Genomic DNA, 27,409 nt, shown 5'->3' with positions numbered 1-27,409 from the left:
AAGTTTCCTTTGCGCGCCGGCCTTAACTCTGAGAAAACGCACCATATGCACCGACCCTTATAACTCGACTCGCCTCACTTCACCACGTCGATAAGGCAGACCGGTCAGCGATCGTCGAGCTCGTACTGCTCGTAGCAAATCGGAGTGGACGCGCCAGTGGGACTGTCTGAGTGTCTGAAGTCCCACATCGCTTTTCGGTCATCAGTTTCCTCGTCTCTTCATATCCTTCTCCGCGAGACGGTCGATCGGTACGGTTCTCGCGATCGTTGATCGTCGATCCGCCGATACATTGCTTCGTTCCTCTCGCGTGGCATTCGTGTCCGTGTCGTCTCGTCTCGTCCTCTCGTCTCGCGATTCGCCCTGTATCGTCACCGTCGCTGTATACCGCGCTGTGCCGTGCCGTGTCGTGTCGTGTCGTCTCGTCGCAACGGGCGCGATTTCGCCCGCTGGACGCGATCAGTTTCGTTAACCGGGTGCAATCGTCGCACACTCCCTCCCCCGCGGGTGTCTCGTTCTTCTCGAAGCGGAGGCGGCTGAGGAAATCGTCCGTGCGTTCAAGTCGTCGTGGCGCCGTGAACGTTAACGTCAGTTAACGTTAACGGGAAGGGGGCGGGTAGGGGGGGAGCCCCGAGCTCGGAGTCGCCGACTTCGTCATGCCGTCGGTCACGGCCGCGACAACGACGACGGCGACGACGACGACGACGACAACGGTGTTCTCCGGATCGGGAGGAGCGGCGTTTTCTCGCTGCTGATATGGGGCCACTGACCGAGCGTTTGGTCCTGGTCCGCGGACCCTCCCTCAAAAATAAGTAAAAAAAAAAAAAAAAGGAAAAAAACAGTCTCCGAGCGGGTCTATATAAGGAGATCGTGAAGGCGACGACGTCTTTTTCCAAGTGTAAGACGACGACCGGGGTCAGGATGGCCTCGACCTCGACCAGCACGTCGCCCGACGTCCAGGTGCTGATGGGCAAGGGCAAGCGCGGAGCGGCGGCCTACATCAGCCTGACCACTGGCCTGGACACCGGCGGCTGTCCGCAGTACCTCAACGAGCTGCTGGACGTCCTGCTGAATCCCAGCAAGCCCATCGACGACTGGGAGACCATCGACTGGTGCAAGTGGCTCATGGCTGGCGGCCGGACACCCGACGAGTTCGCCAGTACAGGTGGATATCAGCGATGAAATGGTCCTGCGACGGCGGGCAGAATACCCGTGGCTTGTGACGAAATTTAATAGCTCTATGAATAATGTTTCTATTGTTAAATAGGTAAACGCGAAGCGGTTAATACGAGGAACATAGTTTTGTTAATACAGAATATGCATCCTGCAAAACATGTGCATTGTTTTGCAGAAGGCTTCTGTCTGTTGTTGACGTTTGTTATTTTATTTTTTGAATGACCGAAGTGTCGACACAGCAGGTGGAACAGGATCATTTTTGCGATAAATGTTTACTTGCAGCTCGAAACAAATTGCTAATATCGTGTAATATTTATCGACTCTCGTTGAGAAAATTTATATACTTTTGTTATAATCAGAATTTAACTGACACATTTTACTTGGAATTTATATAAGTAGCGTCAGAAAATCGAAAACGATAAAATTATTTTTACAAACAGCAATTTAGCATTCGATTTTTGTTACAATAAATAATAAAGATTTAATTTACGATATCGTATATGGAGTGCCTAAAAGAGTTAAGGTCAAATTTATATAACGCGTTATGTGGTCAAATAGATATGGAAAATAGCCAGAACTGTAAGAGATCAATGATACCTCAGAATGCTATAATTTTCGTTAAGCAAACCTTTGATTTCTTAATTTCTCAGATAAACCGTTGACTCTGGAAATATCTGGTATTGTTTATACTACTCCACTTTTTGACCTATTGGGTAAATGTATTTTGCCCATTATAATCACAAATCTAAAGCCACTTTGAAAAGAAAGGTGAAACATTGGAATGAATAATACTGACAAAATTAAAATGTTTTAAAGGCTGTGTGAAATGTGCAGACAAAAATTAAAAATTAGTTGTTTCCGAGGCCGGGGACTCATCTAGAGACTAATAAAATTCATGAGAACAAGATTTTGCTGGGTAAATAATTAATTTTTTGTATCTGTTTAAAAAAAGTAATTCCTGGACGTTAAGAACGTCTTTTTCTTCTATCGAAATATCTTGAAACTTTGCATAAATTCGCTGTCATTCTTTTTAAACGTCTTTTATTTGATAGAAACATTTATAACTATTATTATATAATGGTTTAATTATCGGTGTTTTGTCCACTGTCCTATGAATTTTCCGCAACGTTTAGATATAGAAAGAACTTGTAAACGTAGTTAATTTTACAACAAAATAATGCAATCTTAAGACAAAATTATGTAAATATGAAGAATTACTACTGGTTACAGTTATAGGTGTGCTCATATTTCTTATTATAATAAATGTTTTCACACTTCGCTTCGTATACCTTATTTGCAATGTTGCAGTTTTATAAACTGTACGCGCAGATATAAATATACAGAATTTGCGTATTTGGCAGCACTAATTTTTCAGATAAACATATAGTCACAAGAAGACAAGTATAGAATTGCAACTATAGTCGATGACGTTAGCTTAACTTGTGTGTTACAAAAATCACATTGAGTTTCTGTTCCAAACTGTTACATAAGGGCATTTTTATGCATTGAAACATTAATTTTTATAAATTTGTTATTATACGTATATAAGTAAGAAATATGTTAAGCAACTTATAATTACATCATTTAGATTACTTATTACTATTCATATCTGTGCATAGAAACTATAGAATATTAAGAAGAATTTAATTATTCCTCAGAATAGTCTTTTTCTTTCTGAAAGCAAAGTATTTTTTTTCTCATATTAGTTTTTACAGATTAATTTTATTAATATACTTTAATAAAATAGCGAAAACATTTAGAAACTTGATGACAATTACAGAAATGTACATTGTAAAATTACACTCCGAAGCGGCAATAATTGTATTATGACAGTAAATTAGAACTGTGCTTTTGTTTACTAATTAAATTCTTACTTTTTTTTCAGTACGCAGTTATGATAATGCTACCACCTGCGGTCTGGTATGGACACCAAACTTTGTAGCGTATCGCTGTCGCACATGCGGCATATCTCCCTGTATGTCCTTGTGTACCGAGTGTTTCAAGAAGGGAAATCACTATCGTCACGACTTCAACATGTTTCTCAGCCAAGCAGGTGGTGCATGCGACTGTGGCGATACGTCTGTGATGAAGGAGACTGGGTAAGATGATTAACACGAGTACATTCCGTGCAATAGTGGAAATCTGCGGGATATACTGAAATCATGTTGATTTCGAGAAAATTTCAATTTTCTTTAAACATTACTAATTCTCTCCCTTTTTCTCCATTGTAAGATTTGTCTCAGGGATATTTCCACAGATTTCTTTATGCAATTCTTTATCGAATACTTTATGAATTATTTTTCTTTATCGCTGACTGTCGTTTTTTGTCTTACAGATTTTGTGATAGGCACGGGCCAAACGCTGCTGTAAATAAATCAGTCGCACCATCTAATCTGATGTGCGTAGCCGAGGCGATGATGCCCAGAATTATTCTTCGACTTATACAACATTTACGTGAAAATTGGTACGTTGATTACATTATACTCCGGCGGAAAGTTATTATCGACTTCTTGAGTGATGAGTTTGAAGCACAAAGTAGGTCTTTCTTTAAACACATCTGAACTCTTAGAATGTAAAAGACCTTTTGCTCTCTCTCTCCCCACATGATGTAAACTGATATGCATATTTCGGAGTATGGATATCTTAAAATTGCATAATTTGTGCTGCTTAGAATTAAAATGACCATATCTTAGAAACAAAATTTTTTTAGATCTGTTTACTTAGACTTTTAATTCTAAGACGTAGATTAATTCAGAAGAATATTGGAATAAAATTGTAATATATGTTAATAATAATAATTTTAATGATTGATTATTGTTTTGCTTATTTTCAGTAAAATGGGGGTGCCAGATTACAGAGGTGCTATACACGAGGCAGACGCTTACTTGACCATGTTGCTCGACTTGAACAACATGGGCGCATTAATGAGGCACGTTATGACGTCAGCTCTCACGAATCCGCAAAAGTACCGAGGCCTCATGGATCCCTCCGTATTAACGGGACAATCGGAGTACGACAGCTATTGTCAAGATAGCAACAAAATATATCAGCATGCTGTGAAATCGCTACCAAATCCCGAACCTCCGGACGAATATAAAGGTAAATAATTGCAATATGGACAATTTCACGATAATTTTGTTATCAGTAATGATTTTTACAATAAAATAATTTGCACTAGTATATTCGACTTAATGACATGATTATGAATTTTTTTTTTAATAGAATGCGTGTCACTTCAAGAGCACTTAGAACACACCACATTCTTGGAAGAACTGATGTTCTGGACCGTTGCTTACGAGTTTCCACAGAAATTGGTCTGTCTGCTCTTGAACATGTTGCCGGATCCCGATTACAAGGAGGCTTTAACTCGCGCCTTTGTGTTACACTACAGCAGGATCTCAATGATGCTCGAACGTTCCACGGATCCCGACACGTTGAGCAATAGAGTTGTGCACGTTAGCGTACAGGTATTTACCTTGTTTTAAGAAATAACATGTATGGCAAATTTTCATTTACGTTTTCTTTATATTTTTGGTATTAATCGTCAACTTTTATACTTTTCAGCTGTTTAGTAACGAGAAGCTGGCATTAAGGATGGTTGATCAATTGAAGTTATTACACGTTATGGTTATTAGTTTAAAATACATGATGAGCAAAATACTCATTCAAAATACCTTGCATGGTACGTATGAGTTTTTTTTTTAAGATGAAATAAAAATAGACTTAAAATGTAAATTCAAATGGAGCAGTAAGATTGAAAGGAAGATTTATTTTTGTATTTCAGATCCAGATAAGAACTTCCATTATGTCGTGGATTGCGGACGTCAAGTGATGAAGGAGCACTGTTACTGGCCATTGGTTTCCGACTTGAACAACGTGCTCTCGCATAAGCCGGTCGCCGTTAGATTTATGAGCGATAATACTCTCCTAGAAATGTGGTTCGACTTCCTGTCTATGTTTCAAGGCATGAATGTCAATCAGAGAGAGTTAAGTCAGCACGTCGAGTTCGAGCCCAACACGTATTACGCGGCGTTCAGCGCCGAGCTGGAAGCCAGCGCGTATCCAATGTGGGCCTTGGTGTCGCATCTCCGTGGGCCTGAAAGTGCGTCATTAAGCCGACAAGTGCTCAGCTTCTGCCTCACAGCCCTGCAGGATTGGCTCGATGCCGTGAATTATACGGATCCGAATGTGGTGAGTGCAACTCTTTTCCATGTTACATTGTACCCCAATGCATTTATAATTTATACGTTCTTCTTCATTGTTTTTGTTTTTTTTTCCCCCAGAGTGATAGTTTGCAAGTATCGTTTCATCTACCGCTTCATCGGTATCTCGCGGTGTTCATGTGCCAAGCGATCCGACAGCAAGGAGCAACTCTGCACGAATTATTGCCGCCCACGGATATGCTACATCTCCTCATGATGCATCCGCTGCGAGTACAGGTGAGTGCACATTTTTCTTTCCGTTTTAATTAATCCTTTGCGGACGCACAATCCAAAACTTGTCAAAAGCAGCTTTTCGAGTTTTCTTAAAACCGAAGACCTTTAATTTCTTATTGTAATGCTCCTTATAGGTCTTTTGCACCAATATACGAATTATTTGATATTCGATCAGACTGTTTATTTATTTAAATAATTAGATTAATAGAAATATGATTGAAATACTTTGGCCCGCAAAGGGTTAATGGTCTCGAGATGAATATGGGGATTTCTTGTCGACTTCATGCATATCTATGATACATTACTTCCAAACAGTCAGCACATATGCAGATATAGACTTCGTCATTATGACAATTTATTTTGAAAGACATATACATTAATTGTCACGTAAGAAAAACTGAAGAAAAAATTGATCGACGTACAATATTACGTACAAAAATATTACGAACTTGGTTACGAAAATTTCAAATAATGTCCATTATGAAATTATAAACTAAATCTGAGAGACGGTTTATAATACAATTTTACATAAAGTCGCGATATGGTAAAAAAAATCATTGTACACGATACTCTTTTCTAATCTTAATCTTAAATCTAAAATGAAATATTTTCTTACATCATAATCTTTTGGAATTTCTTAAATCTGCTATATATGTATGTGTGTGTATATATATATTTTTGAATGGTAACCAAATCGCACTGCAAAGAAAACGGCAGCATTGTGCCGTCACAAATATTTATCTACAATATTTCTAAATTCAATATGAGATTCGTTAAATATATCGTAGATCTTAAAAAAGTTTTCACTAATATTACTGAGAGATAATTAATAATGAGTATAACAAGTTTAATAAAAAACCTATACGTAATATTACAGAGAGTACAAGACTTAAATATTATTGTTAATTGCATAAGAAATGTCGGTTTTACGTCAGAGATTCTGCATTTTCAAATTAAGTAATTTTCAAGGAGACAAGGTATACGTAGTTAAAAAAGATTACTCGGAATTAGAAGTCATTTTCGTAATGACACTTCGATCGAATGTAAAATAGAATCTAAGAATGGAAAGGGTTAAAGATAATAAAAGATTATGTTTTGTATCTCGAATGTTAGATAAATTCCAATATCTATTTTTTTTTGTTTCGTGCTTTATTTAAAAAATTCAATTTTTTTCTACAGCTGAAACATTTGAAAGTGTTAACACATTTCGTATGCAATAACTCGATACATATCTTCGTTTTTTACCTCGATACGTATATTGAGGTCCTTGGCAAATCACAGGTTCTTTAATCATTATTTCGATAAAATATTCAAAAAACACGAAAGGTTCTACGAAGCTTTTATTTCATTCGGACTTTCGAGAACCGGCGGTGCCGGTGGCAGATCGATCTGTAGGTGGGGCGCGAAATCGTAGGTGGTCAATTTCAATGCGACGAATCCGCCCGAACCCTTTCGACCCTTGTGAAAGATACCGGCGCCTGAGAGCGGTACCGGCGGATTCGGGGTGACCGGTTGAACGTCGATGAAGGGAATCGTGCTTTGTGCGGCGTCCTTGCGTCGATCGCTCGGTGCGAAGTTCAAGTATTGATTCTCCCCGGAGTCTGGTACGTTCGGCAAGGAATTGCGAATCGGTATGTCGGGTTCGGTGTATGCCAACTCGGTTCTAAAAATCATAGATATACGATCAACGGACAGCGTTATCGCGCGCGGAAAAATCAAGTCTCTCTGCCATGCTAAAAAGGGAGTAAACCTCACCTGCTAGTAACGTCGTTGCTGTGCCAGAAGCTCTTTTCCTTAGGTTGAATTAACAATCCGGATGTGAAGTTAAACGGAGATATCATTATTTCCAAATTCAGGCGGCTACCAACCATTCGGAACCGGATACCTGAAACAGATTTTAAATATTATGATGTTTAGCGAATTTTTTTTTTAAAGAACGCTTTATATTTTATATCAGATAAATGCGCGTTGCACATTCGCATAAAATTTACGTACTAAGATTTCAAAAGATTTTTTCATTTACCTGTCAAAAGATGATCTTGCAATGACAACAGATTGTCGAGGTCCAAAGCGCGTTTTTCCCATACCATTGTATGGTAGTCGATGCCGTTTATAATGTGAGGATCCATGATTGAAAAGGCATCGACTGATTGCCATTCGATTGTGGATGCATTAATCGCCCCACGTGGAAGTAACTGACCCTCTTGAATTTGTATATGAATAACTCGGTTTATCTTCTTCAATCTCACTCCCGTTATGACTCTGTAAGTAAATAGGTGTTATACCTTCAACTCATCTTTGATATAAATTACTTTCTATTGATACTATTACGTTCTATTGAATTTTATGAATTCTATTAATCTTATTAAATTTGATTCGTTCTGTTGATCTTTTACTCAAGCTATTACTCAAGCTATTTGCTATTCTTACTTATTGTGCGAGATATCGGACACGACGGATCGAAGACTGAAATATCGGTCGGAACTCGAATTTTGATCGTCGCAGTAGCAAAAACAGTAGCTGCAATGCCAGAAAAGCCATCGCCACCAGCTGTCGACTTTAAACGTATCTCTGGAACACGACTTTGCGTTTCCATAATGAAGACCATTTTCATAGTCGATATAATCGTATCGCCTACTACTGTTTCTGTCCTAGAATGCGAAAAAGTTTAAATTAGTGATTGATAAATTATTACGTTACATTATTTTTTTAAGTGCGGAATAGGTTCCTTAAATCCGTAGTGTTTTATTCAAGATATTTTTTCTATTTCCTAATAAATTATTTTTTAAATTTTGAGATTCTAATTTTATTGTCATTTTAATTTTTTGTATTTTAATTTTAATCCCTTCGATTCTAAATTTAATTTTACAATTAATTATTTTTCTGAGTTGTACAATTTAATTTTTACTTTTTAGCAGTGCACAATTTATAATTTTTTCGGGATTGCTTTTTTTTTAGTCGTTTTAGTTTCCAATTCTTCGAACAGAATATGTTTATTAAATAACACTTACCGAGGGGCAGATCCACATGTCGGAATCAATGTATTCACAATTCAATATCTTTCCATTACATTGACGTTGTTTCGCGCAAAATTGATTCTGATAGCAACCGTACACCTTACTGTATCCATAATAACCGCAGTTCTCTTTGCACGTGGCATGGGTGTTTAAATCCACTTCGTTTACGATAAAGCCTTGGAATAGTTGTTTCAACTCGGTATAGGTTTCATCTAAATAAAAACCGGTAACGTGTATGCAAAACTATATACATCCAGTTGCAAATCATATATAAACTATCGATATCTTTGCGACGTATATATCTGTATAATTTAATTATCTTTATTTAGAAGATTTTACCTAACTTGTGCACATTCGGATCGCATCTCCAAAGACTTCTTGGGGCAAAGGCCATCGCGGTTTTCACGGCTCTCAACGTCTCGGATGTCCTTATCGCGTATTGATGTTTCAGCGTCTGTATTTCCTCGTTAAAGTTAATGCCTGTATTTAAAAGATTTATAAGGATTAGATATATTCGAATCGATAATCGCATTCAACTATCTTTTTCGATTCGCGACGCGTGCAGCTAATTTTTTTACTATTATCTCATTTATTTTTTTATCTTTGTCAATTTCCCGATTTTAGATGGCTTCTGGTTCGTATTACGTTGTGTTATGTAAAATGTATACATTGTGTAACGTATACATTTGTATACATAACACAACGTAATATACCATAATATCATAACAAAATATAACAAGACATGAAGCAAAGTTCTATTCTAAAGTATCCATGGTCGTTAAGCGTGTAAATATTTGACTTCTGAGTTTAAACTCTGAACAGAAACATAAATATAAACATAAACGTTAGCCTTTTAGATACTTCAAAAATTTATAATCTTTAACATCGAGAGTGTCTTTACAAATTGTTATCAGCTTCAAGTTTTAATTTGTGACATCTATATGCAATCTATTTCATTCACAAGCTCGCGAAAAAGAAGATTGATCTCAATCGCTCCGTGCAGACCGCGCGACGAAAATACTGTATGTAGGACGCCGTATATTTAAACGTATGATCGTCGGTACCACGTACCTTCATCAAACAGACGTAATAGCATATATGAGAATTGAATCATAGTGTAACCCTTGATCTCCGTCAGCGCTACGGCATTATACAAATTGTACAGCAGTTGCTGCGACGATTGCATCTCATTGCACATTTGGTTCGACGCTTCCTGCACATACAAGAATATACTTTGCAAACCTTTCGAAGACGAATACTATGTTATTTTGCGATCAGGAATGAACGCATCGCTCTGTGATATTTTAAATTCTCCGCAGGCGCCACGAATTTTCTTGGACCTTCGATGCGTACACACGGGCATTTTAAAAATGACTTTAAGTAATCGACTAAAAGCCTTAAGTTATTAGTATCTGCTTGCTGTAAACAAGTATTTATCTCGCTCCAATAGAGACGACCGTAGAGAAGACCGTATCTTGAGGACAAAAAAAAATGTTTTCTCTGAAAAATATCATCCGTGGAAATACAATCTTTGCAGCCGCCTGTTTAGGTACCTGATACGCCGCGATGAACAACTTTTCGTTGACAATCAGAGTCGCGATACGGTCGAGCGCTCTCGGGATTGCGGCGTTCGGATCCCGCAGGATCGTCTCGGCGAAATTCGTCAGCTGTTTCGCGTTGACCGGCGCGTTCAGGTCGACAATTTCACGCTGCATCTGCCGGAACACCCCGTACAGGCCGTTGACGCTCTCGATCTCGTTCTGGGCCCGGGCCCAAAGCCACAGGGAGTCCAAGGAGCTCAGGTAGCTCTCCCGATCCCGGGGGAATCGCTCGTCCAACTGGTTGCCGAATCTTTTGTACGCCTTGATCAGATGCAGGTACTTATCCCGCGCCTCGACGTTCGTCCATTTCTGTTGATTGGCCAGATCGGTCCTCAGCTCCTTCTCCAGGTTTAACAAAGTCTGCCTGGCCAAGTCGACCGGCGACGCGTCATTCTTGATCGCGGCGAAGGCTGCCACAACCAACGCGCCCAGTGTCAGCAAGCATGTGAAGTGTCTCATTCTCGTATAGTCGAACCTTCGCCGATGACTCACTCGCTTTGCTTGCAGTCCGCTCAGCAGGATTTCAATTCTCCTCTTTGTCTAATCTTCTCGACGAGTCTTGATCTGAAGACACGAAGACACGAAAATCCAGGATCGTATTTTGAATTGTTTTTTTTTTGTTCTTACTGCTATTATTAACGCGTGAATGTATTATTTCGTTATTAGTATTCAATACTGATTCTTGTCGTTCGTTTTATCCTACGTTAATATTTAATTCAACTTCAATTCTATATCCTCAACGACAGCAATCCGCAAAATAAAATCGAACGACCTTTTCGCGTCAGCGAGCTCGTCATCAACTGAGCGGGAAGATGTATACGTATACAATCGTGATCGCAGGGGGGGTCGTGACACGAGAGAAGAGAGAGAGAGAGAGACGACGGCGGCTCTTAATGACGCGTTAATGCATGATCTAGAGCGGCTAGGAACTACTGGGTGACACTGTTTTTCTCCGGCGAACGGTATGGTTAAATAACCACTCCTGTTACACGCGAGATAACAACGTGGAATATTTCGCGAACGCGAACGCTCTTTTTTCCCCCCTCGTGTTCTCCGTCTCTCTTTGTCCTTCGTGATTTCCGCTCACGTCTAAGATACAGTTTCAGGAAACTGAAGCTTGTAATATTGGACGATGATCGCGAGTAAAAAAACGTTAATCAACGTTTCTTATTAATCCAATCCTAGGAATTAAAATCGTCGCGAGTTAATGCGAATTGAGAATCGAGAGTTCAAGCATAAAGTTGTGGAAAATAAACTTATACCAGTATTCTATTCGTTGAAGAAATAGTTTTCAAATATCAATTACTAAAGTCCATCTCTGCCAATACTTAATTAACTTTAATGTTGATTTAACACTTTTCAACTTTTTCTAATTTTTAGAACTAAAAGAAGATAAAAAGTAAGTTAAACTGAAATTAAAGTCAATCTGCATTGATAGAAATGAACCTAAGCAGGGAATAACAAAACAAATATGCTAAACAACAAGAATTCTGAAGGCTGTAACGTTCTATCTAAAAGAATCTCAAATGCTTTTAGCATTTATCTAATCGTTAAAATGATAAAACAGCTTTTGGAAAGAGACAAAAAATATCCAAAAGTATCACTAGAGACTTCACAATATTTCAGATACTTTGCAGATGTTTCTCAGATGCCTGTTGAAGTTCAAATCACGATCCCTCGACGACATACGCGTTCAAAAACAATTTGCATTTAGAATACGCTTTACACGATTTCCATTCCGATTCGTTTAGTCCTTTCGATCGTCACAATCCATCGGAAGTGAGAGACGAAATTTCGCTGGCAAATTCGCCGACGAAGCACCTTTGCGTGGCACAGTTGGTCGCGTATCCACTGAATGCGGGTAACAAGCCCCGCTCTTACTTTTCCAGGATCAGCGAGTAAGAGCAACACTGCCGTGTCAGGCCTACCGCGCTCGACTGGGTTTCGCATTATGCGTCAATGTCTCTTGCCCACCTCTGGTCTCTCCGCAAGCCCCCACGTTGCATTCACACCAGTCCTTTATGATGTTGTGTATCCTCCATGCGCATGTTCTGCGCCCTCCTCTCGTCCCACCCGGTACATTCGCACTCGGAGAAGAGAGAGAGATGTAGCCAGACGCGAGGCATTACTCGCGCGGAAATTGGTCTCGCGATTGTTGCTTGGGAGAATTTCAAGTGCTAAATATTTAAGTGCCAGATGAAAAGAGTCACTTTTATACATTACATGGAAAACAGAATAATAAATTTTTTTCGCCAGTATAGAATAACAATTCAAGTAATTTTTTTAAATCGACCGTGACTGGCAATATATAACGTCTTTCCGATATGAACATTGAAAAACTATGAGCCAACTTGGTTTGTCAGATTCACACAGCACTTTTTCGGATCAATCATCGAGGCATTATTAATTTCGACCATGGGTTTTGGTCAGTTGATGTAATTTCTAAATTAAATAGTTTTAAATTTTTATTGCGGCAATTACCCTGGCTGGGGTAATATTTTTCGCAATAAAAATTTAAAACTATTTAATTTAGAAATTACATCAACTGACTAAAACCCATGGTCAAAATTAATCCGAAAAAGTGCTGTGTGAATCTGACAAACCAAGTTGGCTCACAGTTTTTCAATGTTCATATCGGAAAGACATTATATATTGTCAGTCACGGTCGATTTAAAGAAATTACTTGAATTATTACATGGAAAGTTAATGCAAAAATATTGTCATTTGATTACCATTTATCGAAACTTTTCCACGTGTATCTTAGCGATTAAAACTCGTATTGACATTCTGCTGAAGTCTGGTGACAGTTTTGTTTGGTCGTTCGCTCGTCTGAAGCTCAGCTTGCAAAAAGCTGTTGACTTTCAATCGTTGACTACTCAACGCCTTCGCGATTTTCAGGAAATCTTAGTTCTAGATCGGGAGAACATGTATAGCTACATATCAAGCCCACTATTTCACAAAAATGGAGATTACAAAGAGCCAGCAGAGAACTGCAAATTAAAATCAAAAATTTTTATCCATAATCTTCCTTCTTCTGCTTTCAACGACGAATTTAGCGTACAGTCGTAAACGACGATTTGGAAATGAGTGCTAAATTACAATCCATACATTCCTGATCGTTATTTAACGCAAGTGACTCGCGCTAATTCACTGATTCGTGTTATTCGTCGCGGCGTATCCGGGTAAATGATCGAGTAAATGGAGAATTTCCGTCGGCACGACTTCCCTTTTCTTTCTTCGGATAATAACGTCGAAATAAAATCGCGGCGGGCCGATGCGACTCGGTCACTTGATCCAAAGTGTGATACCGTTTCTCGGTACCTAACGCTCGCTGCCTGCGCTTAATGAACATACAGTGGGGTTCCTGTTACGATGTGTTATCGGACCACGGCTCGCTCGTAACACCGGGATCCCCAAGCTCGGTCAATTCAACGTATCGAATGCGCTCTCGCTTTCTGCGCTCTGTCTGCCTGGAAATCTAAATTCCCGCTTACCGTCGACCACGATGAGACTCCGGCTACGGTCAATACAACGTGACGCTAAAAATGCTTTGGAGCGTTCTTCTTCTCTTTCTTTCTTCATTGAAAGAATTTGTAGCGTCACGTTGACCGTAGCCTCCGTGACTAATTTCTGTATTACAATTGTATGTGACGTGACTTCTCTAAACCGGCACAAGATCACGCAGACAACGTGCGGATGACAGTCCTTCCTGTTATCACGTTATCTTGCTGTTCTTTAGACACTTTCTGCGAGTCTTTGTTATTATTCACACGCGCGTACCTGAGCATGCATAATTGTCACCCTTTATCTGCTGCATAAAAAATAATAAATTGTGCAAGATATAAAGATGAAAAAGGAAATGACGTAACATATAATAAACATAATGAGAAAATATCATATAAATGTATAACAATTGAATAAAACAAGCTTTATAAATCGTGTAATAAATAGCAAACTGAAAGCGACAGGTTATTAAGCGGATGTGCAGAAAAAAGTTAAGAAATTTATATTTATAATTACACGTAGCAATAAAATAAAATAATAGTAATAATATGTGATAGATGTAGCGACACGTGATAAAGCGGAAGACATTTTTTACCTGTTTAGAATGATTCGGTATTTATTTGTTTATTACGACACACATTCTTCTCATAGCTGAAGGAATATTTAAATTCATTTCTTGTGCCTCAAGGTATTCAGGTTGCGATAAACGATCGTTTTCATGGAATGTGAACACAGAAAAAATCGAGTTTTGTTCAGAAGAAATTATTCCGTTTGGTATTTCTGATCGGTAATAATAATTTAAATTATCACAATGTTAAAAAAAATGCTAAATTCGTAGAGACGAGATGTTATTACGGATAGCTACAAAAATTTGAAGAACGAAACAAAGCGAGCGGATGAGTCACGTTCATTCTTTCCAGGAACCGCGATTGCTCTTAAGCGGTAAGCCACGTAGATGTTTAGATTATTAGCGCTAATACTAATAAAAAAGGCAACAATATCCATTGTTGCTTTTGAAAAAGATCCACGCAAAATCAGAGCTAAACTGCTTAAAGAAAAGTTTGTTTAAAAATAAAACCATTCTAATCCAACACCGGTATTGACGATATTCTTTCTCTGAGGAGTGAAACGAAGCCACGAATCAATATAATTTTTTCAAGGGGAGGATACTTGATTGGAAGCTACGTTTATTCTCGTCTAAGCTGTCGAATATCGGCCCAGGAAACCCATCTTTTCTCGCCGAGCGTCCTACCTGCATCTGATTAGCCAGGACCACGAGGATACTCCTATTGTACACCTGTTGCTCGGACGGCACTATGAGCCTGTGCATCGACTTCAGAACGTCCGGCAGTTCTCCCAGTCTCGGCGACACGCAGGTCTTGGCGAACTGCACTATCGTGTATTTCTCATACTTGTCCGGATTGTTCGAGTACATCTCGAAGAGCTTGTACAGCTCCAGCACCTGGCCGACGTAGTGGTCAAGCTCTCTCAGGCTGTTGTCGAGCCAGCTCTGCATAGGAAGTTGCTGCAGCAGTTGCGTCAGAATCGTGTCAGCCTTGTTCTCCATCCGCTCCTGGTGCTCGTCGATCTGCTTGGAGATGTGGTTCATCTGCTTGAGCAGCTCGCGCTCCATCACCTTCATGAACACGAGGTTCTCGCCGGGCAGCTTGTCGGCGGGGAGACGCTGAGCGATCATGTCCCAGGACTCCATCACCTCCGTCACCGCCTGCTGGCCCAGTCTGATTAGCTCAATCGCGTCGTTCAGGCCGACGCCGAAGGCGCGGCCGGCGCACGCCAGGACGACGAGCAGGGCTAGCCCTGCTGGACGGTGCCTGGCCATTTGGGTGAACGTGGGGAAAACGACGCAATGACCAAGACCAAGACCAAGACGACGAAGACCAAGATGTCGGGTGGATGGGCGCGCACGCACTCGCCGTCTGCGATTGGCGACGCCAACACACGCCAACACGTCGGGGACTGAACGACTGCTCTGCCGTTCACTCGGCTTGGCAGCTGGCACTCGGACGGGGCGACCGTTATGGGCCGAGAACGGGTAGGGGGTATTGCACCCGCGGCTATGAATGGAGCTGGTCTGTTCGTTTCATTTTGCGCCTCCTCTCTTCTCGCCGGTAGCGAACACACATGTGACCTTTGTTCCCGCAATTACGACGAAATCGGGGAAGAGAGGAGGGGGGCGACAAGGGCGGAGGCAAGGGCGAAGGAAAGTTTTAGCTATACGAGGAACGAACCTTCTGTTAGCGAATCCCGATTGTCTCCACCACTTCCACACCGTTTCCGCTGTAGGTCTGTTCGTTGCGGTTGCGCTACGTTACACTGTCCGTATGTAAAATAGGTATATAATTGTAATGTTGGAGAGAAGAGGTGGGAAAAATGGAAGATACAAGAAGTTTAGTCACGTGGAAAGTAAAATGTAAAGCTGCTACGCGTGAAAGGGTCCAAGATATATATCTTGCCCGAAGATATAGTTAGGAGATAGGATATCTTCGGGATATCTTCTGGACGCCTTTTTGATATGCATGCTATGTGCTATATATATATGCATGATATGCATGCTATATCCCGAAGATATAGTTAGGAGATAGGATATCTTCGGGATATCTTCTGGACGTCTTTTTGATATGCATGCTATGTGGGATGTTACCCTAAAAATGTAATGATATTAACATCAGATATTCTGTTATGTTGTATATATATTATTTATTTATATTTATATATATTTTTACATTATTTGGGGTGACAATGTGGTCCAGTGGTAAAGCACCAAACACCACGAAGAACCGGGTTCGAATCCTGATCACAGATTTTTAATATTCTAAACTGCATCCTCCCCTCCCCTGCACGAAAAATTAATGGAGACTTTCTTGCGGAGAAACTGGGCTCCGTCTTTCGGAAGAGACAGACGTTAAGTCGTTGATTCACACATAGCTGACAACTGCTATGTATACCCTCTCCATTTGTCACCACGATAGGGTGCTGTGGACCAGTCACCCGCACATCTGAATCTAAAGCAATTACTGAGACCTAGGAAGTCCTATGTTCCACTTAGGAATTAAAGGAATCAGTTATTATCATTATTACATTATTTTATTTGATATGTATAATACATATCTAATGTGTATAATATAAGTAAATATGTAAAAATACATATACATGTACATACCTAATTTAATAATATAATGTTATACTAGTTAATACATTCATTAGCAAAGGAGAGTCAAAGGAAAAGAATTGTCAACATATTTTATAAATTTATTAAACACAACTAGAATCGGTCTACTGGGCTTTAAAATTTATTTCATATGTTTACATAAGAATATTATATGACACGCTCTTATGTAAGTTTGCGTGCGGTTGGCTTAAATGCTGTGTGTCATTCGAGATATGAAGAGATTAAATTTATATCTTCCATCAAAAAATACTCTGCAAACGCAATTTAGTGACGTTGATATACATATATCCAGAGATGAATGAAGGTCAGCTAGATATTTTGCTCGACAGCTTTATAAGGATGTTTATAACAATCTGTGATGTTACAGTCGCTACGCACTATAGCTACAATAATATATCATGATTGTATAAATTTTTATGGAGAGTCACAGAATATCCAGTGCAAAATATTTTATCATTGACGTTGATCGTGTATGTAATATAATAAATAACATTTCTTTGCGTATTTCTGTTTTCAGGTGGCCTTCTATGAGATTCTGAATGGATTGTGGGTTCGCAATGGATTGCAAATAAAGGGCCAGGCAATGACCTACATACAGTGCAACTTCTGCAACTCCATGGTGGACGCGGATCTGTATCTGTTGCAAATATGCGCCACGAAATTACTGCCGGATGTCTTTCTGAAAACCGTCATAGAAAAGTAATATCCTCTTTCTCGGGGTTTTTTTTTATTGAATCAATAATACAAATAATTTAACTTGTTGAAAAATGTTTAATGCAGATTTCACGTGAGGGAATGGATGAGTTTATGCCTGTATCATGCCCCACAAAATGAGTATCTCGAGGGCGAGCATGATACCCCGATGTTGGAAAGCTGCCTAACATTCTTGGCTACGTTGGTCAACGTCAGAACAAATCTCGGTGAGTTTCTGTCGGTTTTAATGTAATTCTCTTTTTTAATAATAAATTTTATAATCCTGAAAATAATAGAATCGTTATTCATGCAAGAATACGATACATATTAAAACGTTACATTTTTACATTTTTCATGCATCAGGTTTATCGGATCCTGAAATGTCTCGTCTCGAAATGGTGACTTTATTGTGCATGGGCGATAAGACGCATAGTCAGTTGATGGAACTAATGCCGGAACGCTGTGGAACTACTCAGAACAGGGACTTTGAATCTGTTCTAGCCGATGTACGTTGATATATCATGCATATTTTAATTTTTAATTTTCATCTTTTTGTATAAATTTCACTTATATACAACTTACTTTTTAATCGTTATACAATTTTTGTATTGGATATACACATATATTTATTAATCAATTTTAAATGACATCGTTGATTTTGTTTTACTTAACGACGTAATGTGTTTGTAGGTAGCGCAATATAGAGCTCCGAATCTCGAAGCAAGTGGCAATATGCAACAAGGTATGTACGGACCAAAGGCTCGCGTGTGGGACGAGTTGTTCGATCCTCTACATGTGCTATTGAGAGCGGTCCATAGAAGAGACTTTCAAGTATCCATGGATCGTTTCACAGAATAGTACGTATCGGCCAAACACACTTATCTTAAAATGTTTCATTCTGGACAAATATTATATTTTTCTATTGCAGTGTGAAGCAATCGGGCAAGCTGAAGAACGGTGCAACTCCCTGGCCACCATTTAGGCAACCGGCTCCGGTTTCGTCGGACTACGATGATCCTCGTATAGTCTTACGTTCCAGAGTTTTTCACGCAATGATCCTGATAATACTCTATAAGGCTGTGAATGGTCATAACATATCTGAACATGTTATGGCATTGGCTATTTATCTTTTGGAGATGGCAGTTATTACTGCGGAACCGCCAGATAAATCTGTAAGTGATTCTTTTGATAAATCAATTGATTTAAGCTTGCTTTGAGCAGTTTATTCTTTTTCTTACACGTAAATTATTACTTTGTGCAGTAAATAAAACAAATAACGATTTATTAGTGCATGTTTTATCCTGTTCGTTTGACTTTTAATGTTCTCTTACAGTATATCTCTTTTAAATCTATTGTATCTATTATTTAACACAGTAATATAATTATTTTCAGGTGAGTCCTTTGTGTCAATACACCGGTGGCACCTCTCGTGTGATAAAGGACATGGATTTGGCTGGTTGGTACGAAAGTGATAGCTTGTCCGAAAATCTGAGGACAGTGATACCTCGAGTGATTCTAGTCCAAGAGTCAGAGCCTAGCAGCTCAGATAGTGAGTTATAAATTTATCGAATTTCTATTGCCTCATTTTTTTAATATAATTTAATTGATTTATTTAATTTGAAAATACTGAAAACAAAATAAAAATAAAACTAAATATGTAACACAATGTAATAATATAAAATGATGAAATTATTTAATATATTAATGTGTAATAATGATTTAGTGACTAATATATTTAGTATGATTTAACACATTGCTAATTTATTTAATAACGATTAGGTGAATTTGAGTGGGAGATTCAAGGAGAGATGAGCGAAGTGGCGACATCCCTGATGTTGAATGACGGCGCGGATGACGGCGCGGAGGAAGTATCTTTGGAACTGTTGGGATTTTCTGTAGGCCCCGTTAGAGATGACAACGGTGTGTCGAGCGCAAGTGCATCATCCTTGCCGGCTTTACTACCGTCAGTCGAGAGTGCTACATCTCTGCCAGCATTACCTTCAACAAGTGGTTAGCAAGATTTTGATGTAGATTGTGTATATTGCAACGTTGAATATGTGTTTTTTTTTTTTCCAAAAATTGCTCAATGTTGCTTATTTTTCTTATAAATGATTTATATAAAATATAATATTGTTACGTTCTAAAACATTACAGTGGAGTATGATGTGGCAATTGTACCTGAAGACGGAATCGTCGCCATAGCTCGTAGTAACAGTGAGGATGACTTAACGATACCTTTGCAAAGAGCTTTGCCGCCATCCGGGGAAGAATCCATGGCTCTAGCAATCGAATCGCCTCCTTCACCAAATAGTACGTTTTTCAAACTTATAATTTTTTTTATCACTGAGCTTTATCACTGATGTAATAAAGGCAGCTTTCTCGAAAGTCATACTCGTTAGAATATCTCCTCGATTTTTTTTTTAAATTCTTCTTATACTTTATTCTGTTAAATTTAGTTGCATATCAAACCTTCTATATGTAAAATAATAATGATATTATATTATATTTAATTTATAATGTGTTTTTAATAATAATTAGATGTAGTCGGCGGCCAGCCAGCATTACCACCCGCTCCTCAACGTCCAGCAGTTATGGCCGGAAACGAAATAGTCACAGCACAACCGGTTAATTATAGGGCTACAGAAATCGTTCCATCCACGTCGAATCCTCACAAACATTTTAAAAGGAGAGAGCCACAAGTAATATAACATACACTACCTCTAACAATATTGTGCATTTATAGCTCGATTTAACTCATTGTTATAAAACATCATTTACATCTTCCAGGGTGGACCAATGCAACCGCAATCCGTAAAAGTGGGAGAGAGCATAATCTCCTTGCTGTTAAAGCTACATTCTCAATTATCGGGCGTGCCAGACAGCTACAATCCCGAACAAAATGCAATGTCGGACAATGAAGCCAGTAGCAGCAGCAGCACTAGTGATAGCAGTAGTAGCTCTTCCACATCATCGTCGCCTAGTGAATCGCGAATCGGTGATGGACCGTTTTTCATATCGCAGCTACTTAGGAAAATAGCGGATTTAGACCCTATGTGTAAACAGACGATCATCGAGACTAGGAACAAATTGTGGCCCCGTATGCAGGAGTGCGAGGAGGATGAACAGCGCGAAAGGGAGACTCGTGAGCGGGAGGAACGACGAAGAAGGGCGAAGGAGAGGCAGCAGCAGGTGATGGCGGACTTCGCTAACAAGCAGAAGCAATTTATGGAGAAAACGATGAAGACCGGTAAATTATTTATTTTGTGTGTATATGCATGCGTATGTATAAATTATTACAAATATTTATAAAAGTTGTAATATTTGTAATTTTTTTGCACAACAGAAGTGTGAATTAGAAATTTATGGCACTCAGTAAATAAATTATATGAAATCATTTTTTTTTCTCGTTCTTACAGAAGAAGCAAGTGTATCCGGAATGGACTGGGATCAGGAGGAGAACGAGACTAAACTGACTAGTAAAAAGGAATATGACTGTGTGATATGTAATCAAACTACTCCCAGCAGTGAGGACAAACCGATGGGACTCGTTGTATTAGTTCAAGTAATGCTCTTATCTTTTGCCGCACGAAAAATGTTTTTTATGTATTTGCGTGTTATATATGTGTACGCATTTTTTTGATGCAGGCAACTAGCATTATTGGCCACGAACGACAACAATCGGATAGACTAGTTCTTCCCACGTCCGACGAAGATCCGCCTATACCGAGGAAAGATACCCGAGGCGCCCATTTCAACCGCAGAATGGACGAGATGAATGGTTTATTCGATACCGTAAGCGAATAATAAATTTACAGTACCTACATGTGTTTTATGTATTTTCTTCGATTCTTCAAAACAATTTTTTTCCAATTACGCTATCTTCTCTGTTGTAACTAACACATTGTATGCCATACGGTGAGGTTCTAGAAGCATTATTTGATCTTTTTGTATCACACGGAACTGGATGTCTGCTGAATTGACTTTAATTTCCGACATTACCTTTTGCACACGAAAATTTGACGACCTGGACAGATGGACAAAGAAACATGAATCAACACACATTCTTGGCTCTGAAGAAAAAGATAAATATATGTATGGTGACTAACAAAATTTAATCTAACGAGAAAAAAAACAAATCTCGTTTTATGGATATCCTTCCTGTCAAATGTTGCTACATCCCGGATCTTACACTTTTAGTATATTTACTTTTAACTGAGGTAATGTGATGAATCGATATTAAATGTTTAGTAAGATTTTTTGTAAAATATGTATTCTTTACAAGCAGATGAAAAAATAGGCATACAATGTCTTAACGTTAATTAATATTGTATATTTTTTATTTGGCAGTTGTCTTGGCTGCTCTCAGTTAATCTAGGATGGGAGGGTGGTGTCCATGTGCAAACGTGTGGTCATCATCTGCACCTGGACTGTTTGAAATCCTACCTAGAGTCCCTTCGCAGTCAGCAGCGGCAGCAAAGTCTAGCGGTGGAACGGGGCGAGTATCTGTGTCCGTTATGCCGACAATTAGCCAACTCTGTTTTGCCGCTGTCGCCGCAATTGGGCGAATGCTCGGCGATTGTGCGATCTCGTCATGCTTCCACGGAGACCATACTCACGGATCTGAACATTTTTCTCAAAGAGATACAACGAAATCCTGTACGTATATAGTAACTTGCCCTTCCTTTCTTTTTAGCGATTTTTTTATTTATTATATTTTTAATTATTTCAGTATATGTGCATTATTTTTACGTGCAATTATGTGCTTTAGTATTAACGTTTGATGATTACAGCTTATATGTTTTTAATTAGGATATGTCGAGGATGTACTTGCTGAATATATTTGTCGTTTCCAGGTCTCTTCGAATTTGGCTGTGGCGATGGGAAAGGCCATGGAAGATATGACGAGTAGCACGTATCTAAAGTATAAACAAAAGAGCTGTAAACCTAGTCACCAAAGCTTGTTCCTTTTTGTAACCTCGGTAGCTCGAACTAACTTTGAGATTGAACTTGTACAACGCGGTGGATCGTTGTGCGTTCCACCACCTACTACAATACCTCTGACGCCTAAACGCGATTGTATAGGTACGTTAGTATTTCTTGATTCCGATTTACCAATCTATCCCATTTAGCTTTTCTGCCTTTTAATTTATTTACTATACGCAATAACGCAGTACGTAGTTAGTGTATTTGTAATATCAGTCTGTAAATATGAAGATTCTGACCAGGAAAAAAAATGTATTACTTTTTCAGTCGCGCTTCTTCACGTTTTGGCGATGCACGCTCGCGTACTGACCACATGGCCAGTGCATCATGTATGGCAACAGCTATCTGGCATATCAATGATGGGAGAATCGGCCTCGCTCGCCTTGACGCCGCACGAAAGACAGGTTCCTTTACTTCTGCGAGACCCGACCGCTATGCTCATTCAATTCATACTGCTGTTGCCGTTGCATTTGGACCAAAGTACGCATGTTTCAAGGATTTTTTTTCTCGTACTCTACGTCGAAATAAATTATGTGGCGCATGTTTCAGACACATTTAATCGTATACGAGTAACAAATGAATTAATATTCCTCTTTCTCCACAGCGTACTTTTCCGGCGTGGTAAAGGTCCTTTACAACTTGCTGTACTATCAAGTAATACTACAGGTAAGCTGTAACTTCTCGCGAGCAGAGCGAAATACGATCCTAAAGAGGAGATGCAGCTGCGCCACTACGCCTTCGGAGACCATACTGGCCGAGATTATTGAGTATTTCAACGAAAGCGGACTCTATCCCATCACGGACGACGACAAACCGTCCACTTCAGCCTCTCCCACTTATACTAGAGTGAAATCACACTGCGTCGAGCAACAAGTACGTTCTATAAATATAATACACCTTTTATCTAAACATGTTCTTTCACATTCTTCTAAAAGTAGCATTTTACGAAATAATTTGTCACGTTTTATATGTCTCATTTTGTATAATACAACATTTAAGCGATAATAACATATCTTGGAAGGTGATATAAAATTTGTATTGCTTTGCGTAAACAAATTGATTACTTCTAAGAGGGACTTTATTATACTAAGAGCACCTAAAATGTATTGATGTGATTCTTTTACAGGATATTACAGATGTATTTTAATTATTTCTATTTGATCGGTTTATTCAGATCCAGTCATTGTGCCTGCCGTTTTTGCGAGTGGCCGCATTGCTGCGTTATCATTTGTATGACCAGCCGCTGCCGGTGATCAGAGCGTCGCAGAGCGAGTTTGTGAGACTGGTATATTATCTGGAGCTAGTCACGGAAGGCATGAGCTGGGACAGCTTCGACTCAACAGTAGCGCTAAATTGGCAGGAACCAGAAGCGAGTGTCTCGGTGCCTCTCTTCTGGTGCGATCAGTTGATCGCATTTCTCGCCAATTGGCAAGGCCACCAGCCGGCCCGGAACCTGATAATGGAGCAACACATATCGTGGCACGTGCCGAAGCTGCTTAGTCTTCCAAGGGAATACGAAAAGATCTTCACGGTAAGAGCCAGTAATTAAAATACATTATTTGTTGCATTTAAAAATATATTGCAAGCTCATTAATTCGACTAAAAGGAGAAAAAGGAAAAGCGAGACATGCAAAATGGTTATAGATAATAAAAGCTGCGGTCCACTTGACGCTACAAATGCTTTGAAGCGTTCTTCTTCTCCTTCTTTCTTTATTGAAAGAAAGGAGAAGAGGAATGCTTCGAAGCATTTGTAGCATCAAGTGGACCGCAGCCAAGTATGATATATAATATCTTAATCTAAACATATTATAAATCAACTTTTTCGTGTATTATGTGTATTCACGTACTGTTACATTTATATATTGCTATTATTTGTATACTATTTTTATTCCTATGTCAATTCCTTTTTTAGTATTACCACGAGCGACAGTGCAGCCAGTGTCATTCTGTACCGCAGGAGATCAGCATCTGTTTGTTGTGCGGCACTATTGTCTGCCTCAAACAAAATTGTTGTAAACAGATGAACGTGTGTGAAGCTATTCAGGTGAGCGCAATTTATATGTACGAGAAAATGTGGGCAAGACCACATTCTTCTGCGAATTCACAGACTTCTAAATATTTATTCGATTCTTACACTTTTTTATACTTTATCTAGCATTCAGTTGATTGCGGAGCTGGAACTGGCATCTATCTCGTAGTGACCTCGACTTATATTATCGTGATACGCGGTCGGCGAGCATGTTTGTGGGGATCTCTGTACCTCGACGACTTTGAGGAAGAAGATAGAGATCTAAAGTAAGTACGATTCATTGTAAGATACAGAATACATAATATGAACAATAATATGATCAAGCATTAAGTTTGCCATTTTAATTTTTAACATAATAAAAACAAGAATACATTTCGTTCAAGTTTCTTTCGTGATGAGTTACAAGTTAGTTTTTTAAAGAAGCAATAACTTATTTAGTATTTAATATATGCTATTATTTACTATTACAAATAATCTTATAGACGTGGCAAGCCTCTGTACCTCAGCCAGGACAGGTATCAGCTTCTGGAGCAGCAATGGCTGGCACACAGATTCGACCATACGAAGAAAACATGGGTATGGCATCGCGACGCTCTGTGACCCATCACGATGCTGTCGCATGTCACTCGTCACTCCTAATCTCAGAAACGAAGAAGACTCTCTCCCTCCCTTCCTCTCTCTATCTCACTCACGCGACTTCCACAATTTATTCTCACACAAAAATGCCTCGCCCTTTCGCCGTAATGTCCATGCGCTTTAGAGACTAAAGGGAGATAGATCGTCCTTAGCGGATATTATATATTTATTATGCAATCGCCAGTAAGTAGTAGACATAAATGATGAATGAAAGTATTAAGAAAGAAGAACACTCGTCTGGGGGGGAGGAAATAAATTATGTTTATATAGTTGCGCGTAACGACTAATACGTACTAGATTTGTAGAAATTGTGTATGCCCTCAAATTTAAAAACCTGTACATTTTATTTAAATGTATACATAGAGTTTTCATTTTAATATTTCCATGTAATTGTCTCCGAAGTTAATGATTATTGAAAAGAAAAATTCAAATGAAAGTTACACATTTTTCTTTCGAATTATTCGCCTGTATGGAGATCTTTATAGAGGAAAATTAAAATGAGATACCCTGTATATATACATATACATATATACATAAATACATATAATATGTAAGCGTATAAATTACATCTTAATAATGAGAAAGAAGTACTTATCTAGTATGTAGTGTTTGTACCTTTTAGAAGAGGATGATATGTAAGTGATAATAATCAGAAAGGTAAGAGAAAACTTGTGTGTTGCTTCGAGCGGAAAGAAATTATTCATTTGGAAAATAGAAATAATTTCATATTCGTTTATTTTTCCTGCTTCGCCAGATGCTTCGCAGATGTTTATATAATAAAGTGAAATTATTTTTAATTCTTTCTATACGGTTTAGTTATATGAAATGAAAGCAAAAAATGCATCGAGAGCATTAATGTCAATATGTCAATGGAACATGATAACAAGCATGACAGACAAATTAATGGCTTCTCAGAATATAGTGCAAAATTTTGATTTATTGCAAAATTAGAAAGATTAAAAAATAGAAAAATTCTTCTTAAATCATAAAATTATACAGAGTATTATGAGTTTGGATTATCCGATGCCATAGACATGTAAAATATATATAATTCCTGTGTTGATTAATATATGTCTCATTTCTACAGATTATACATATGTGTAATCATATATAAATATGTAATCATATATCACATAATTTCCCACTTACAGGCAGAGGCATTTTGTTTTGCTCAAACTTTGATACGTTTTAATAAAATTAAATGTTAAATTTGTTTTTAATTAATATAAATTACTAGATTCATATAGATATATGAACTTGTTGTTAGTTATTAAATTGTTGGACATAAAAATTATTCATAATTAAATTTTATATTGTATAAAAATGTTATAAATTTATCACATAAAAGTATTGTTAAATTTATTACATATAAACGTAAATATTTACTTATATAATTTATAATCTATAGCATCGGAAATCGAACATATATATCAATTTTTAATTTGGACATTTGTGTCATCTACGACAATCTGTTGTTTTATTATATTAATGTACACATAGATGAATGCAATGTTGATTTGCGGCATATTTTTTGTTGCGAAGGAACAATTTGCATATGGATATTTTTGGAAAGCAGTAATTATATATATAGTATTCCACACAACTTGTGCGCCTTTAATTTTAATGGTAGAACCTTCGAAGAACTTTGAACTAATTTTAATAAAAAGTAATATCTTTAGCTTTCGTGAATTAAATATTCTGAAAGCTAAATGGATATGATAATAATTTTGAGATTATACGAAAAGATATGTAACAAATTAGAAAAATCTGTTGGTGAAATCAAGATCGCAAATTGTAAGTCGTTCTGAATATACGTCTCGGATTTCACGATACAGATCCGAATTTCTTAGGTATGATTTAAATATGTTTGCGAAATGAAATTTATTCTAGAGAAAATTTCTCCTTCTCTATGCACTTTCGTATTGTACATATGTAATAATAACAGCTCGCTACGTATTGCATTATTAGTCAATGCTCGAAATAAAATGATTTGTATATAACTATATGATTATTTTTAGGATTGTGCTTATAATGTAAGAGTCTATGATAAAATACGTACGATTTAAAAGAAATACCTGAGAGCTAATGAATTATTATAACTGTCGAATATATGATCAATGTATAAATAAAAGCGATTCTATCCGGAA

General features: G+C 38.2%; 3 protein-coding genes across 7 annotated transcripts in view; 1 reads left to right on the top strand and 2 right to left on the bottom strand.

Moving 5' to 3' along the window:
- LOC139818783 (uncharacterized) overlaps nt 1-256 on the bottom strand; it is a 3,673-nt gene extending 3,417 nt beyond the window's left edge. Inside the window, exon 1 of the mRNA XM_071787683.1 lies at nt 43-256. The gene's annotated coding sequence lies outside the window, so the exon portion shown is untranslated. The remainder of the gene's footprint in view (nt 1-42) is intronic.
- Nucleotides 256-27,409, top strand: Ubr3 (Ubr3 ubiquitin ligase). The gene is made up of 28 exons (XM_071787666.1): nt 256-1,162; nt 3,059-3,272; nt 3,509-3,637; nt 4,007-4,272; nt 4,396-4,640; nt 4,738-4,855; nt 4,958-5,364; nt 5,457-5,612; nt 17,439-17,620; nt 17,702-17,841; nt 17,978-18,120; nt 18,305-18,471; nt 18,543-18,786; nt 19,007-19,163; nt 19,394-19,624; nt 19,769-19,924; nt 20,153-20,313; nt 20,402-20,861; nt 21,031-21,176; nt 21,260-21,406; nt 21,962-22,270; nt 22,468-22,696; nt 22,865-23,077; nt 23,202-23,470; nt 23,772-24,128; nt 24,510-24,641; nt 24,753-24,892; nt 25,109-27,409. Exons 1-28 carry the CDS (start codon nt 919-921, stop codon nt 25,224-25,226), a joined length of 5,880 nt encoding a protein of 1,959 aa, XP_071643767.1. The 5' UTR covers nt 256-918; the 3' UTR covers nt 25,227-27,409.
- On the bottom strand, nt 6,285-15,721 carry Orion (chemokine-like protein orion). 5 transcript variants are annotated; one of them, XM_071787669.1, is made up of 9 exons: nt 11,858-12,181; nt 10,180-10,856; nt 9,698-9,839; nt 8,966-9,106; nt 8,621-8,838; nt 8,040-8,260; nt 7,633-7,871; nt 7,365-7,494; nt 6,285-7,272 (listed from the first exon to the last, which is right to left on the bottom strand). In XM_071787669.1, the coding sequence occupies exons 2-9, from the start codon at nt 10,684-10,686 to the stop codon at nt 6,939-6,941; spliced, it is 1,932 nt and encodes a 643-aa protein (XP_071643770.1). In that variant the 5' UTR covers nt 10,687-10,856; nt 11,858-12,181; the 3' UTR covers nt 6,285-6,938. The 5 variants fall into 5 exon arrangements, with proteins under 5 accessions (XP_071643770.1, XP_071643769.1, XP_071643772.1 ...); XM_071787668.1 differs by having other exon boundaries at nt 10,180-10,791; XM_071787671.1 differs by having other exon boundaries at nt 10,180-10,791; nt 12,049-12,158.

Source organism: Temnothorax longispinosus, chromosome 9 (assembly GCF_030848805.1).
Source record: "Temnothorax longispinosus isolate EJ_2023e chromosome 9, Tlon_JGU_v1, whole genome shotgun sequence".
In the NCBI taxonomy this organism is placed as follows: Eukaryota; Metazoa; Arthropoda; class Insecta; order Hymenoptera; family Formicidae; genus Temnothorax; species Temnothorax longispinosus.
This window is presented reverse-complemented; position numbering and strand designations above follow the sequence as displayed.